Source organism: Urocampus carinirostris, chromosome 3 (genome assembly GCF_059441175.1).
Source record: "Urocampus carinirostris isolate Australia breed hairy pipefish chromosome 3, RoL_Ucar_1.0, whole genome shotgun sequence".
Classification (NCBI taxonomy): domain Eukaryota; kingdom Metazoa; phylum Chordata; class Actinopteri; order Syngnathiformes; family Syngnathidae; genus Urocampus; species Urocampus carinirostris.
This window is the reverse complement of record NC_142351.1, coordinates 38,797,022-38,813,929: the sequence shown is the minus strand read 5'-3', so window position 1 is coordinate 38,813,929 and position 16,908 is coordinate 38,797,022. Positions and strand designations below refer to the sequence as shown.

The 16,908-nt window shown below is 37.7% G+C and overlaps 1 protein-coding gene across 3 annotated transcripts in view; it reads right to left on the bottom strand.

Annotated features, from left to right (window-relative positions):
* Positions 1 to 16,908, bottom strand: part of agap1 (ArfGAP with GTPase domain, ankyrin repeat and PH domain 1) — a 115,798-nt gene that overhangs the window by 64,293 nt on the left and 34,597 nt on the right. For 2 of the 3 annotated variants that reach the window (XM_088331751.1, XM_088331750.1), the window contains 6 exons: positions 11,615 to 11,673; positions 11,449 to 11,536; positions 8,437 to 8,522; positions 8,204 to 8,345; positions 6,384 to 6,518; positions 1,205 to 1,332 (listed from right to left, as the gene is read on the bottom strand). In XM_088331751.1, coding sequence (XP_088187877.1) covers positions 1,205 to 1,332; positions 6,384 to 6,518; positions 8,204 to 8,345; positions 8,437 to 8,522; positions 11,449 to 11,536; positions 11,615 to 11,673 — 638 coding nt within the window. Of the gene's footprint in view, positions 1 to 1,204; positions 1,333 to 6,383; positions 6,519 to 8,203; positions 8,346 to 8,436; positions 8,523 to 9,879; positions 9,895 to 11,448; positions 11,537 to 11,614; positions 11,674 to 16,908 lie in introns of all 3 variants that reach the window. The other variant, XM_088331749.1, reaches the window with a different exon arrangement.

Sequence of the window (16,908 nt, the reverse complement as noted above, 5' to 3'; positions counted from 1 at the left end):
GAACCTTTTTGACTTAAAAGGCCACGAAAGAAAAATATCTGTGAATTTTTTTTTTGTGAGAACCATATCATATTTCCAGACCAGATGAAACAACAACACTGGACCATCTTTCTACAAAAAAGCTAATTATTAAATCATTATTATTTCCCTGTGATTATATGATTATTTTATAAAATCTAAATTGTGATGTTAAAGTCCAAGCCTGTGTCCCATATCAATAAATAGCCTGGTTTGTTTTCCTCTCGCAGTCAAGTACCTTTAAATTATAAAAACAAAAACGACATAACTTGTTGAAAACAGCATCTTTTGTCAAGGAGTTATGTGTAATATGCAAATAGATAGATAGATACTTTATTCATCCCCGCAGGGAAATTCACATTTCCAGAAGCATCCCTTCGCTGAGAACAATACAATAATTAATACAATGATTAAAAGAAAGGCTTTATTGCGCTGCCAATGCATTGTATTTCACAACCATAATGGCCTGGCGATGACAGGATTTCTACTTGGGCGAGATTGGGGTGTGGTTTGTTGAAAAAGCGCCATGGAGCCGTTAGGGAGTGCCAAAGAGCTGCATGGCCGCATATACAGGAAAGCATGTTTATCGCTTTTATTGGCATTTATTGGGGGTGCCTTCACCTTAAACATAGCTAAAAACACACCCAGAGGCCTAAAGTGCAACTGTGTAAATTTTCCCAAAAGTCGGTTCAGCGGTTTAGGAGCTTACAAGAGACATATGAACGAACGCACGCAGGCTAGCAAGCACGCATGCACCCACACGCACATTGGGATTTATAAATAAGTTTAGATGGACTGTTAAAAGCATTTGAGCTGCTGCTCAAATGACGCCAATGCTAAAGCAGTTAGCATTTAGCAGTTGGTGTTGGCAAGAGGCCAGCATTAGCAAAAAGTGTTAACGCTATTGGCTAGCCTAGTAAAAGCAGCCGGCTAAGATGAGCAGTTTAGTCACTAAATAGTCATTATTTAATAATTTGTCAATGACAAGGCATTCTTCTTTTGGTAAAGTCACTGATTAAAAATCAAATGAATCCTGATCAGAAGCTAACACAAAAGGTTCATGCTGAAATTGTGTGTGCCTTAGATAGAACTTCTGTGAAAATCAAAATTTAAATACCTGTTTGAAATAACATGGTTATGCCTAGAATAAGTGATCGACAACCTCGTGTTGAGTTCTGGTACTGACCTGGTTGACTTGGACGTTGGACACCTGTGCGGTGCAAATGGACGAGTGACTTGGGGAGTTTGGGAGTGATTTGCACGGGCCAATAGACAGCTGCTGCTTCTTCCGTGCAGCGACGATTTTCTGGGCAACTGCAATACAAAACAAAGTTCAATTGTTAAATATTTGACCACGGAATTGAAAATGTGTATTCGTATGAGAAAAAGTAAGTCAGTCAAGCAGCAAAGTCACAAAATTAAAAAAGAAATATGTAAGGTTTACCACAGAACAAGGTTCATATTTGCACTTTGTTCAACAGAAGACATCGAGTACACTGATGTTGAAAAAGATGAGTCTCTAGTAGGAAGTCTCTCCACAACTAGGTTTAAAAATGGATAGAACGTTTGTCACGGTAATTTGCATGTAACTTCAAATTAATGTTAAACGAGTTCCAACTATTTTATGACACACAAGCTTGGTCCCCATTGGAGGCCTTTAACAAGCTCAGAAATCAGTTGTGCTTATTTGTTAATGAAACAAGTTGCATGTCTGAGACATAAATGTAGAGTACAACGCTTTTCCTGATGTCCCCATGTGTACCCCCATAAAATATAGATATTTTTATAACGCATCTTAGCTGCACATAAAAGTGTACTGTGCTCAAGGACATTTAAATTATGTTTATGTCATGGCTAATTATTTTTTGTTGTGTAATTTTATTTTTATTGTTTGAATATTATTCATCGAAGGAAAAAACGCACAGAAAGTGTTTGGTGACAAAATCAGATGTAATCCCCCCCAAACCTTCTGAGGTTGCCCTATTAAAATTTGTGTTTTTTAATGCTTTAAATCAAATTTAGTGCTTTAAAAAATAGGACATATTATATTATTTTGCTTAAATCCTACTGAACACATTTGATGAAATGGTTGGATTGAGACTCTGTATACTTAAAATCAAAAGCAATCATTTTTGTCCCCCCAGGCCTTGCCCCTCTGCAAAATTTTAGTACCGGATGCGGGCCGTGATCAAAAAGTTTGCCCATTCTCAATCTAGTTTCTCCCCGATGATAGTGCTTTGTGGATACATCTGTAGGTCAGGAAGAAGAGTTCGTGAACAGTTACTATAAGGATGCGCTGAACATTCAAACTGCACATTTAATTTGATAATTTAATTAACAATTTATCTTCCTCCATCAGATTTCTAGCGTGAGAGTCAACCGCTTGGGTCAACATCGGCGCACTTATCAGATTTATGACAGAACGTCACATAAAGATGGTGGTTGGGGAGTGTCGCTGAGTCTGCAGTCTGTAAAGTGAAATAGAGAAAGGAGACTTTTAAAGCTCACAGATCTGATATTTTAAGCACACTTTTCGAAAGCTTGATTTTGAAGGGCAAAATGATCTGAACATGTGCCGGCTGCACATCGATAGATACATACTGGCATACAGCATCCCAGTGTTGGGTGCACGGCAGTACACAGGAAAACCTTACAGAGAGTCATCAACAAAACCCAGAAAATCAGTCTCTCTTGCCCAGTCTGAAGGACATTGCTGATAACATTATAAAGGACTCTTCTGACCCGGCCACCACTTCTTTGACGTGCTGCTTTCTGGCAGCAAAATAAGCCATCATCACCCTAAGCAAGCAGACATGACTGAAAAAGAAATATCCTGCCTAAGTATATAAAAATTATATTCATATTTTACTCTTAATTTTGCTCAATGTTGCTTTATAGTAATTGCACAATTTTCATTGCACTGTTTTGTAAAATACTTACAACTTAGGCCAGTCTATGTACACTACTTTGTATATATTGAATATCTATCATATTATCCTTTTATTTTACTATCTTATTACATATTTTTCCTGGAATGCATAGTCTAATCTTGTTGTGAACAATGTACACTGCTTTCTAATAAATAACAATAAAGACAATTCTAATTCAAAAAGTTCAAGGAAAGGGAGCCGAAGACTTGTGCAAGGCATTACATAAATAATACAAACAGTAATTATGAAATGAATTCATGGGTACCATATTTATTCATGTATAACGCGCACTTGTGTGTAAAGCGAAACCTAAAGTTTGGTTAAAAATCAGTATGAAATTCGGTTGTTGATGATTAAAATTATCTTAAACTAAGAACTCAATACCAACATAAAATTTCCAAAGTCTGATTCATCATCAGACACAAGAAGAGTTGTTTCCCTCGCTGTACCTTTTTGCGTCTTTTTTCCATCTTTCAGGGCGATTTTCTATTTTCTCCATTCTCTAACTTTTGTCTCTAGTACCGTGAGCAAAAATAGTGATACAATGAGATAAAATCTAATGCCTTTTTGTATGTCTTCTAAATCTAGTGGTAAGGATTCAGCGCTCTCATTGCCGTGACCTGGTTTTGATTCCTGTTTCATAAAATACTTTACGATTGTGTTCAGCAATATTTTTGGACTGATAAATCATAGAATAAATATGGTAATTTACTGTAAAACAGAAACAAATGTACATAAAACCTTGTGCATAATTTAGACCCAAAATCTATAAGTTCTTTATAGGTAAAACAAAAATTGCACATTATACACGAATAAATTCAAGAAGTAAGAACGACACAACAATTAGTCTAAATAAACTAACTCATAATAAAGAGGATGTTTATATTGTGTTGTGTACTTCAAGTTGAACACAGACTTTGACATGTTATTAAAAAGCACTGTGCAAAACTTTACTTTGTTTTCATGGTCGACTTCTTCTAAAAGCACAATTGTAGCCTGCAGGTGAACTTATCGTGTGTGTACGTGTTGGAGTGGATGAACATTAGCAAGTGCTCATCTCAGCTTGTTAAAGAGTGTGAACGATGTGCTCAGCTTCCACACTCTGACAGATGAGGAAGAAGACACAGACTTGTGTGTGTGTGTGTGTGTGTGTATGTGCATTTGGGGCTCATGTCGCCATAATTAGGCTAATTTAATTAGCACACTGATGGACGAGGACCACGGCATAGTCAGCCGCCCCCCCTTCTCTCACGCAGAGGTCACTTCTCCCAACTGGACGAGGCTTCACTTTTCATTACACGTCTCATGCTTGTGCACACGCTTGCATGCACGTGTGCACTCTCAAAACTAAAACAAATAAGCCTATCTGTGCTCATCCACAAATCATAAAGGAATGAAAACAAATACAGTAGACCCCTGGGATAAGGTGTCCCCGCCTCACAACATTTTCACTTAATGGTGTGGATTTTCGACCCCTTTTTACAGCATTTTTACCACTTTAAGAAATCAACTAAAACGTATTTTTGGTGATCAAATACATTAAGTTCAAACTTTGCAGGTTTTGTGTGTATGACTTATGTCTCTGAGATCAAGATATTCATGTCTTTATTTTCTTTGTTATGAAAAAATTCTGTGTTTGATCCAAGTACTAAATTTCCTGCACTATGAGGCACACCAAATTATAAAAAAACTCATATATTCTTTTTATATAAAAGGTGCACTGAACTAAAAGGTGCACGGAGTTAAAACTGCAGTGAGAGCTACCATTTGTTTTCGTGAGCAAGTGTTGCGTAGTGATACAGATAATGTACTTAAAGCTAATGTTTGTACTTAAAATGCCAGGGACAAATGTAATCGAATGTAGTAAACTTAGTCCTAAAAGATATAAAAACGCAAAAAAGCACAAGGGAAAAAAACTCTTTGGTGTATCTGATGATGAATTGGAGTTTGCATTTATTTGTATCTTTCCGGACAACTTTCTATTTTCTCAATTCTATAACATGGGTTTCTGACGCCTAGTAAAAACAGTATGATGATGGGATAAAATCCTAAGCCTTTTCGGATGTCATTTGTACAATTGTCTAGTGGTAAGGTTGCGGCGCTCTCATTGCAGAGACTGGGTCAATTCCCATTGCATACATTTTTTTGCCATTTTCGTCAGCAATGTTTTCCAGTTGATCAATAATTGCATAAACATGGTGGTATGCCATAAAACCTTGTGTAGTAACACATATAATCCAATGTTTAGATGCATTTCCAACTTTGTCCACCAGTATTTTGCGGCATATAAAGCGCACCAGGTTAAAAGGTGCACTTTCAAATTACTGGCCAATTTGGGTTTTTTGAAGTGTGCCTTTTCGTCAGTAAAACACGGTAACTTAGAAATATGAGTTTTGTAAAATAACAAATAATGCATTTGGTACAACGTAAATAATAAAAGTTGAGAGTTAAATATTTTAAGTATGTGTTAACAATGCCTTACAGAGTTCAAAGAGCCCTTATACTTGATTTTTTTACTGTGCCTGTCTGCTTTAATCTCAATTTTAGTAGAGCTGTTTGGAGCGGAACGCATTTGAGTGGTGGGGCAGTACTTGTGACGTCATCCTTGTTACTGTAGCGTGAAAAATTATAAAAGCCAGAAAAGGCGTGCTTTGAGTGCAGTACAAATGCTAACCAAAACATGAAAAAAGAGCGCCTCTAAGAAAGCAAGTCATGTCAAGTCAAGAAATGCATGTACTTGCACGGGCATCATAAACGAGTTGACTGAGGCTGCATTGATGCCAGAATATGGTGGGACCAAGTAACAAAGTGAAAAAAAATCTCTACAGCTCTGTTAACCTTTAATTTGATATTTACTTTTAAAGTAAGTTTATCTTATTTTGTCATATTTCTGCAGTAGTACTTATAAAGAAGAAACACAAAAGGACAATGCGGACAAAGATGGCACCAATACCCCTTCTAAATTAGTTTTTCAACATACTAATATACATATTGTCATATTTTTACCATTTTGCTCGTCAAGCCAGATAAAAAAGCTAGACAGGCTGCGTGTGACCTGCGAGCCGTAGTTTACCCCTGCTTGCTTTAGGTTATAGAGTTATAGGAATCACAACAGGTATTTTGAAATTCAAGTGTTCGGATGCTATGCATTGGGCCATAGAATAGAAACAATGTCTGGACCTTGATAAAGGTGGGCGTGACTGTCCTTAATGCACCAGTGTTTTATGAATCCTCGCGGGGAAGGTTCTCGTCCGCAGTGCCCCTCCTTGCCTTGCTCCCCTCGCTATGATAAAACTTAATTGCTGATCGGTTAGAGCTAAATAGCTGAGCGGGTCAATTTCCCTCCTAATTGACGAGCAATTAAGAGTTGGCGAATGTGCAGCAGGGGAATGTGACCTTCCCTTCAGACTGGACTCTGCAATGGAAGATGCTCACCATCCTGGAAGACTCGCTCCACATTAAGGCCGTAAGTGGCGCAGGTTTCGTAGTAAGTGCAGCGCTTCAGGTCGTTGGACAGTTTTCTGGCCCGGCTGTCATCAATCACCCTTGGGTTGGATGAGCTGATGGCGTCTGAAGAAAACACGTGTTAGATTAACGAATTCAATGAAAGCAAAGATTACTTGAGATGTACAGGGTTAATGGAATACATCACACAGTCATTTATACCTGGTTGGAACAAAACCAATGCTATAGTTCTCAATTTACATATGGCAAAACTAGATATTTGGTGCCATCTGTTGGTAGAGATCGAAAATGAACTCAGGTTTACGATTGTCAAGACACATGTTCTGTATGTACATCAGGGTCGACAACTTATTTGAAGCTCAGAGCTACCTTTTTGTTTACCGATTAGCGTTTACTATGTATTCATAAAATATTTTATCATGTAATTTTTACGTTATTTTTATTTTACGAACAGGATATTAATAATAAAAGTAGGGTTCAAAAAGCGCAGTCAACAATTAAAACATGAATCATTAGAAATTAAATTTCCTCTGAAATCACAGTGATCAGTTACTGTTCCTATTTTTGGAACTAATTCGCAGACTACTCAGGTGTTAAGCATGAAAAAAGTGTGGAAGTGTGTTTAACACGTTCACAATGTTCTTTATAAGGGCATGTTCTATAGTGAAGATTAAAAAATAGTGAAGATTAAAAAAATTGAAACAAATTTTAAAAGAATAATTTTTTTAAATTATGATGGAAAATGTATCAAATAGTTCTAAGGACTAATATATTTAATTTGAAGGGTTGAAACTTCTTCCACCACGCAGCTGGAAACTCATAGGATGTGTTGTTAATTTAAACATTAAAAAAGTTAAAATAATTAAATTATAATTGAGAAAAAAATTAAAATGTTGTAATTTAATAAATTACTTGATATAGGAAAAATACCATCTTAATCCCAAAATTTAATTTGGTGGGACAAATTACTACTATGCCACGGGTCACCAACATGGTGACCGTGAGCACTACGAGCACCCGAGTTGCCGGTTCTGAAAACAGCTCTGGAAAGTTTTATTTCTAACTGGTATTAAAAAATATTTGACATGATCCCAGTCTTTAAATACACAACTAATTCTTCCAAAATGATTTTGAAAATATAATATATATATATATATATATATATATATATATTGTATGTAATATAAATAGATAAATAGATAAATAAGTCAGTATTCTTGCACAAGGTATAGTTTAGTGAATGACTGAACCTATTCTAATCCCACTTCTAACCATTTAAACCTGGTTATAACCAGCGTGGTACTAAGATGATAGTTCTTCTGGATATGGAATGAGGAACAGCTTCTTGCCAAACCACCCTGAACTCCCATCTACAGTTTCATGGGCACAATGTACTGTACAACTGCCACTGTGAATATGTATGTACAGTATTGCGTGTGTTTGTATGTGTGCATGCGTATCATTCATTACTATATTGTTTTTTTAACGTTTCTATCCTTTTGCATTACTTTTCTATTTTGTTTTACTTGCACTGAAAGTAAAAGCCTTACAATTTCGTAACACTATTGTACAATGTCAATACGGACCATTCTTTCATTCATATCCACAACATTCTGATAGACCTTCGCTCTTATCACCAACAAAACAGTAGCTCTCAGCTGAAAAAATGTTGTTGTCCCCTGATGACAAGCCCATCATTCCTAAGTGCGATTCTCCAGCGTCTCCACTAGATGGAAACAGTGCATAAGGAAATAAACCTTTGCAAGGCTATGTGACTGTAGGGGTCAGACCTTGCGTTCCGACTAAAACCAGCGGCAGGTCTGCAGCGTTTCTGTAGTTGGCAAGGCGGTTAAAGTAGTGATAAACTGTCTGGAAGCTGATTTCATCCTCCAGACTGAAGACAAAGATGACTGCATCCACCCAAAGGGCAAACTGCACACAGAAAAATATAAGAGAAAAAGAAAGTGACCCATTAATGGACGGATCACACCAACAGTGAACTGTGTGTGCATTAAGTGTTTACCTGTGCTTCTGGCGGACCACCTTCATCCCTAATAAGCAGCAGGTGACTCTGCCCATCAACCACCATCTCCTTCTTAAAGCGGCCACCTATTAGGAAGCATTACTGCATGACATGAAGTAAGGAGAGAGGCGTGATCCGTTGAATTGAATGGACTATTCTTTTTGTAGACCCCCGGGATACGGTGTCCCCTTCTCACGACAATTTGACTGTAAGGTCAGTAATGAAATGTGATTTCAGGCTTTCCTTTCCCCCACTTTGCGACATAAACAAATTATATTGCATGCCCAACAACTTGGTCTTGGTGCATTTAATGAGTAAAGTCACTAAGATGCTTCTCTGCTATAGGTCAACCTCATTAGGCAGGTTTGCTATTGGTTTGCGTCACAGTATCATGTAAATGCAGATATGCTATTGGCTATTGGCCAAACTAACATCTACATTGCCTTTCTTTCTATTGGTGAGTTAAGATTCTCGTGTGCTTCTTAAAACGTTTGTGAGTCAGTTTCATACGATACAGTTTATTTTGTTATGTATTTATTCACTATAGGTCCCAAGGCATTCAGTGCCGCTAAAGGGACAAGAAAAAACATAATGAGCCATCAAAAAGGAAGCTTATAATTATCAAAAAATATGAAGAGCACATAAATCGCTACTCTCGCCAAGTGCCATGGTCAGAACCAATCGACAATCGGAACAATTATTAAGAATAAGGAGCCCAAAAAAGCAAAGACATTTTTAAGAACATTACAATTCTCTCAAATGAAATTTTTAAAAATCAGTTTCAATTTAATGTCTTGTCACTTCACCCCCTGCACGGAATCCAACCGCTACACCATTTTCCCAGCTCAAGTGATGGAAAATAAAAATAAAAATTATTTTTTCCTTTACATGTTCATGTATTTTCTATTTTAATCATATACACATATACTACACATAAGTTGTATAATATACTATTTTATCCTTTTAATATTTTTATCTACTATAGGTTTCTATACCCCGCTGTACATAAATTTCCTTCCGCGATACTGACCTCAGAACTTATTGATGAATTAACTGAATCCTGGGGGTCTATTGTAATGGATGAATGAAACTTGATGTTGAAAACCTCTTCTACTGATTGTGAGATTTTTTGGCTACCCAAATGTCCAAATGTTGAATGAATACAGAACAATATCTCTGAGAAGAAGCAATGAAAGATTACTTGCAATATCATTGATGGGTTATTGAAGATGAGAGGAGGGGAGAAAGACCAAACTAAGGGAAACATTGTAGAAGCCAGGTGAGTTGAGGTTCAATGTTCATAAATGTCTTCAAATGAAATATATTTGCCAACTAAAGAACCAATCTTTTGGAATGAATTGAACCCAAAACTGTCCTCACCAGGCTGCTGCAACTGTACAGGCGTAATGAAGTAAAGAGGAAGGTGAAGAAGTGGATAGTTACCTGCATCCACGTCAGCTAGTATACCGAAAAGCAAGAAGACAAAGGAGAAAAAAAAAAAACAGGTGAAGGGTAGACGGGAGGAAATCTTGGGCTTTAATTCTGCCCTAAGGTCAGCACGCAAGAGATCACAGCCAGTTGAGAGGATGATGCATTCAAATGAAAACTCCAGAATTCTAATCCGATGCATTTTAACTTAAAAGCTTTTACCAGAATTGTGTGGAGCTAATTTAGAAATATGTAATAGTGTTCGCACACACTTGGTTGTCAAAACAATAAATCAGCCATCCTGGGATATATTTTACGCAAAGATGACACTCTCATGTCTGAGCGTCCATGAACACAACACAGTCAAGCTGCAACTGCTTTTGCTGGGTGAGCGGCCTCAGAATAGTTCTGGTTAGCGGCTTTGTGGCGCTGTGGTCGCTGTGCTCTTTCCAAAGCCACCGTCTCAAACTCCGAATCAATTGGCATGGGAATCAAGACTCCGGCATATTTTTAAGCTCCGGGAATTTGAAAAAACACAGAAACCTATTTTGCCTGCAGGAGTGCAGCAGCCAGTAACAGTTACTTTAAACCACACTTGCACCAACAACAACATCAAACACTATAGGAGCAGATACTAAAACAGTGTTCCTTCAGCTTAAGGCACTTTAAAAAAAAAAATGAATGCCTTTTGAAATCAAATTTAAGACCAAGTCCACCAAAAAACACAATTGAAACACACAAAACAAAACTAAATAAAAAAAACATAAATATTTCTTGCACACAATGCATTGTGCCCAAAACACTGGCATAGGTTTTAGCCATGGTAAAATGTTCGTCAGACAGCCACTTCTCATTAAATTAACACTTTCCCAATGTCCAAAGTAAACGTCTCTGTCTGAAGTTGACATGTGTATTGTGGGTAGACCTAAGACATGCGTCTGCTCCGAAATACCCAACTAAAACCACATCACCGTTTTGTAGTTCCATTAATGTGGTCAGGTGATGTTGCCACAAAAATAAATTGGCTGATTATTAAAAAAGACGATTAAAAAATGTTACCAATTTTTTTAGTTTCAAATTTTAATGTGTTCACATTTTTAAGATTTTCATAATTTGGATTTAAGACATTTTAACGCCAATAAAGGCATTATGTATTGAATAATGAATTCAATGCCGTTTAAGGTTTTTTAATGATTCGCGGAAAACCTGTAAAAGTGAAAACTAAACAAATAAATTGGCGAGCCTCTGTCAAGTTTTACCATCAACTACTTGCTTCAATTAAGCATTGTTTAATTGTCCAACAACCTATAAAGACATTAAAGCGACAACTAATTGAGAAAAGGTGAACAATATTTTATACCGATTTATAATAAAATATTAAGAGTGTGCGTTAACCACAGGTGCCCGTTATACACCGAGAAATACGATAATAATGAGTAGTCGTTAGACCCTCTTTAGCTTGTTTCACGGAGGCTTGTTTCAGGCTTTTTTTGCCACTCGGATTAATGTTCATTCAACCGAAAAAGACTGAAAGACTACCAAATCTGTATACTTTATAATTCATTTTTTTTTATCTGTATGTACCTTCAGGGGACTCCTCCTGGACATAAGTTCCTGTCAGGTACCTGTGGACCAATGCTGACTTCCCGCTGGCCAGATTACCCACGATTCCCTGTACAGAGACGAAATTTTACAGTTTATAGTAAATTCTTCAAGCTTCGGATGTAGTAAATTATGTCAGGGAACTCACCACTTTGAGTTCCGGCACAGACCGACTCAGAGTCCACTCCTGGCTGTTCACAAACGCATCTGAATATGACAAAAAGGGTACATGTCAAACACTTTGTTCACTAGGAATGGGATAGTCTTACAAACACAAACAACTGTAACCGTTGATCAATAACTGAAGCTTTATGCAAAAATTCTGGGAATATATTCCAAAGGGAAATCAACAGGTATATGTATTTAAAAAAATAGAGTTTTCCAGCTCCATTTCGCTTCGGTTCGATTTTCCCATTACCGGTGCAATTGCAGATTTTCTCTTTTAAAAAGTTCCACTGATACGTACGTGCTTCGCGGAATTACAGCATAACTTCACAAGCAACAGTACACTCAAACCAATCAGAGAACTGTCTTGTGTTCCCTGGGTGTTGCTTGTCATTGAGGAAGCAGCATCCCTACTTGCTGAATGTTACTCACTAAATATACCCGCACTATCATTGATTATGTTTTCGTGCAAGGAACAGAAAGACTGGGATCAGAGTTCTCATTTTTACACCAATCCGAACTAATCCGAAACAAGCACAAGCGACGCCATTGTGCAAATAAGACATTGTTTCCACAACATTTAATAAAGGAAGATTTTCGTTTGTGTAACCCATCAAAATCAACCAAATAAGTGCCCCGACGACCCTGGCAGTTAAGGGATACGTAAACCGTGGCCTGACACATGGATACAACTGTGGCATCCACTGTATATGGATAGATACAACTATGGCATTTGTACTGGGGAGGCAGAAAATAAAGTGGAAATCAACACATACACATGAAGGTATTTTAAGCGTGAGTCTCTGTTCTACAAGTCAACAGTGCTTTGTGGAATCAAAATATCCCGTGTGAGGGAAACTTTGCTTAAACTAATCAATTGTCTAACACAAAGTTGATTAACCAAGAATACTGTACATTTGGATTAAAAAATTTGAAGCTCGGCTTAAAATAGAGGGGAAAACAATTGAGGCAAAATACATTTAATTGCCGTTCTATTTATTCAACACCTTGAACATGCAGTGTGCATGCTCCATCATATGCACAAAAGATTGTTACAAAATATATTTTTTAAAAGAATGACTTATTTTCATTAAATGTTGAATAGGACCTTGCTAATACGTATTTATGGGGTTGCTGCATTTTTAATAGGCTGCATCAGTAGATGAGAATGCATAACTTAACAATCATTCTTTTGTACTATAAATAAAAGGATGAGCAACATAAACTATTTAAGTATAGATTTAATCCTATTTAGAAATACATCTATTTTAATCTTGTGAATTGCCTTGGGTGTTGACCCTTACAAAAGTTTATATAAATGCATGCATATGATTTTCAAAATTCCGTCACCTCACACACAATTGAAATGAAAACTTAGTGTGAAACATAGGAAAGCATGGGTGCATGTGAATCAACTAGGCCAGTAGGCCAAAACCCCCACCAGACCTTTTCACTAATTCATTAGATACAATCTGTGAAAGCTCCAATGTGATAAAAGCCCTCCAGGTACTTCAGAAGCTTGGCCGACTTGCACTTTAACTCATCTGATCATTCAAGGAAATATCTAGAACGTGCATTGACCTAAAAGTCAATTATGGAGTGCTGCACGCGAAGGTGCTTCAACGTATACTGGAATCTCCGATGCATTCTGAATGTACAGAAGTAACTCCGTAATTGTTACTGCGATGCTAGTTCTTTTAAACTGAAGTTTTTTTTCTTGCCTTACAAGTTCTCAAACAATCTTGAAAATTGGCTCATCTCTTTGATGACGCAATGTTAACGGTTTTAAGGGGAAAACCTATAGGCTTTATGGAAGAAAGTAATTAGTGTGAAAAATGTGGCATTTCCTGCAGAAATACATTAATCAAATAAAAGACACTCTGATATGTTTTTAAAATAAATTAATAGTGGAAACTTGACTTGGTTAAAATCGATTTGATGCAGTTTTGTACTCATATGTTTTTCATCAAAACTGATTTTCTGGTTCAAATTGTTTTTGGTACCCGCTCAGCAATGATTAAGGTCAAATTTTCACACATCCACTCTTATCAATCTGGACAAAATACAAGAGAATCCGCACACACAGGACGACATTGTAGAGGTTTTCCACAGATGCCTGCCTGTGTGGAAGCTGGCTGCCATGCAGGATGTTGATTCAGCTGTTTCCTGTTTTTAGGGCCAGATCCATTAATTTACTGGGTGCTCATTTTAGAAACATTTTAAAAGGACATTGGGCAGGTTTCTTTTTTCAGCCTCAGGGTCGTGAACTCTGTTTTGGTCCATTGTGGTGACGAATGATGAGAGCAAAAGGCAAATCTCTGGATTTTTTAATCGATCTATGTTCCTACCATCACGTATGGTCACAATCTGTTTCTCGTGAAAAATAGAACAACATCCGAGATGAGTCTCATCCGGGAGAGACACTACTCCAACAGGTGAGAGGAGCCAATCAAGGTGTCTGGGGCATCTGGTTCAGATGCCTTCTGGACACCTCCCTTGTTCCAACAGCCTAATGCAAGTTAAATTAAAGAATTTTAAAGACCTTATTACTGCATTTCAAAAATCAAATTTAAGACAAGAGTAGACCAAAAAAATGATAAATGTTACTAAATCTTTCCAGTAAAACAAATATAAATCTCATTAATGTCTTTACATTTTCAAAACTATCAAAAATTGGATTTAAGACATTTAATGCTAATTAAGACCTTATTTTTAGAAAAATCAATTTATTAACTTTTAAGACTTTTCAAAGATCCGCGGGAAACCTGACATCCTTAGAAACGTGTTTGCTGCATGTCTCACTGGCAGGATCCCCTGAAGTGACCCATTTCATGTTTGAAAAACTGTCTCATCTAGCCTGGGAATGGCTCCGGGATCTCGTTGCACCAGTCTGATGAAGTGGCTAGGTACTGGGATGTCTCGACTTACCTGCTAAGGCCGCTGCCCCCTCAACCTTACACTTGAAAAAAACTTCTGCGTTCTACTTTAAAAAAAACACCACAAATCCAGCTCCAGACTTCCTGTGCGGAGTTTGTATGTTCTCCCCGTGCTTGCGTGGGTTTCCTCCGGGCACTCCGGTTTCCTCCCACGTTCCAAAAACATGCATTTCAGGTGAGTTGGCTGGTCCAAATTGTCCCTAGGTGTGAATGAGCGAATGAGTTGTCTGTCCCTGTGTGCCCTGCGATTGGCTGGCAACCAGTTCAGGGTGTCCCCTGCCCACTGCCCGGAGATGGCTGGGATGGGCTCCAGCCCCCCGCGACCCTAATGAGGATAAGCGGTACGGCTGATGAGATGAGATGAGATGAGATGAGATTTTTTGAATAAATATACAATATAGGATAACTAAATAGTACTTTGTAGGAACGACACCCTACAGTGGAACCTCGGTTTTTGAAAGACTCAGTTCGAACAAATCCGAGTCCGAACAAAAAATTCGAGAAATTCTTGCTTCGTTGTTTGAACAAAAATCGGAGTTCGAACGCCGGGGTGGATGTTTCACATCACATTTTTTTACTCCTTTTAATTTTCCCAGGTGCAATTGCACCTCCAATACACTAGGGGACGTCCGAGATTAAACAAATGTGTAGCAAATGGGCCGACAGAATTTCACCACACCGATGAAGCTGCAGCCACCAGAGTCATCATGACTTTAATGACACCGTCATGAACCACTTCCGAAAAGTACTAAAAAGAAGGCAGAAGCAAGTTTCATTGGATAGATATTTTAAGAGAAAAGAACATCCTGTAGCCAGTCATCCGTAGCAAAGAGATTTGAACATGTGAGCACCCCTCAGACAGAAGAGCTTTTTATGGAAGGGGACTCTCCTTCCAAACAATAATTTTCCTTCCTCCTCCATCCCTCTCACCGTCCATCTGCGCCTTCTGCTGACCACCACAAAAAGGTAAAAAATCCTATTCATAATTTTCTTTATCCTTTTTTTTATTTTTACACGTTCATGTTAGCGTAATCTTTCGTACGGAAGATTACGCTAACGCGAACGTACGATTAGCCTGGGTTACATTTATGTTATTTATGTCTTAAAGGTAAACAAAGGTAAACATTCAGGGTGTTGGAACGGATTAAAACGATTTACATTATTTGTAATGGGAAAAATGATTTCTGTGTTCGAACAAATCGCTTTTCAAACAGGGTTCTGGAACGGATTATGGTCGAGAACCGAGGTTCCACTGTATTTTAAAAACCAATAGCCCTACTACATAATTGCCTGTTTTTTTTTTTCGCAAACGGGCTTTTATTTCAGAAGGTAATTTTATGTATTACCTTTGAGCACTCTTGGGCTTAAATATTATTCTGACGCCAAAAAAAGCAGGGTAAATACTAATAATCTGCCTAAATTACTTTTTTGTCTTTAGGGTCATTAGGTAGCTGGTAGAACAGGACACCTTATAGTGATCACCAATCAGCATTCAAGTTCAACTTCAAAATCCAAGCTTATTCTTGAGCTTTCATGTCATCTGCTGACAGAGAAAACAAGACGATTGATGACAGTTCCTTCCTTCAGGGCAAGGTGTGTGAATGCCTTGTATGCTAACTGTCATCTTACAAACTGAGGCACCAACTGCCGTCAAGTCAAGTCACATTTATTTGTATAGCTCTTAATCACAAGTGTATCAAAGGACTGCAAAGGTTACACTTACACCATCCCCTGATCTTAAACCAACCAAGTCATGTGCATATTACACTACTGCTACTTTGCCGTACACAATTCCCCACCCACATCTCTTAATACAGTGGGACCTCGCTACTTCGCGGTTCGATGTTCGCGGGTTCAGAGCTTTGCAGGTCCCCCCCAAAAAAAACAAAAAAACAACAACTTTTTTTAAGCTATTTGGAAGGGGCATCGCTACTTTGCGGATTTTCACTTTTCGTGGGTGGTTTCGGTCCCCATTAACCGCGATAACCGAGGGATTACTGTACATACTACCTTTACATTTAGCAAATTTTAGGTTATGCATTCCAGTTGATAAACTAATCAGAATAACAACTAATCAGAAGGAGCATCACCTATAGTCTTACATTAGCCTTCTGATGAGTCTCTTTACCTGGCCCAAAATAAATGTAAATACATTTATTTTCTTTCGCTGAATGATATGCAAGTGAGGTGACTTATCCCCTGAAATGAATGATTATGCATAAACACAAACAAGAATGCGTATTTTGGGTTGTGTCTCAAATGCTGAAAACAATTCAATTTCACTTAAGGGGAAGAAACTCAATGAGAAGCCACAGAATTAATCATATGTAGAAATACCTAG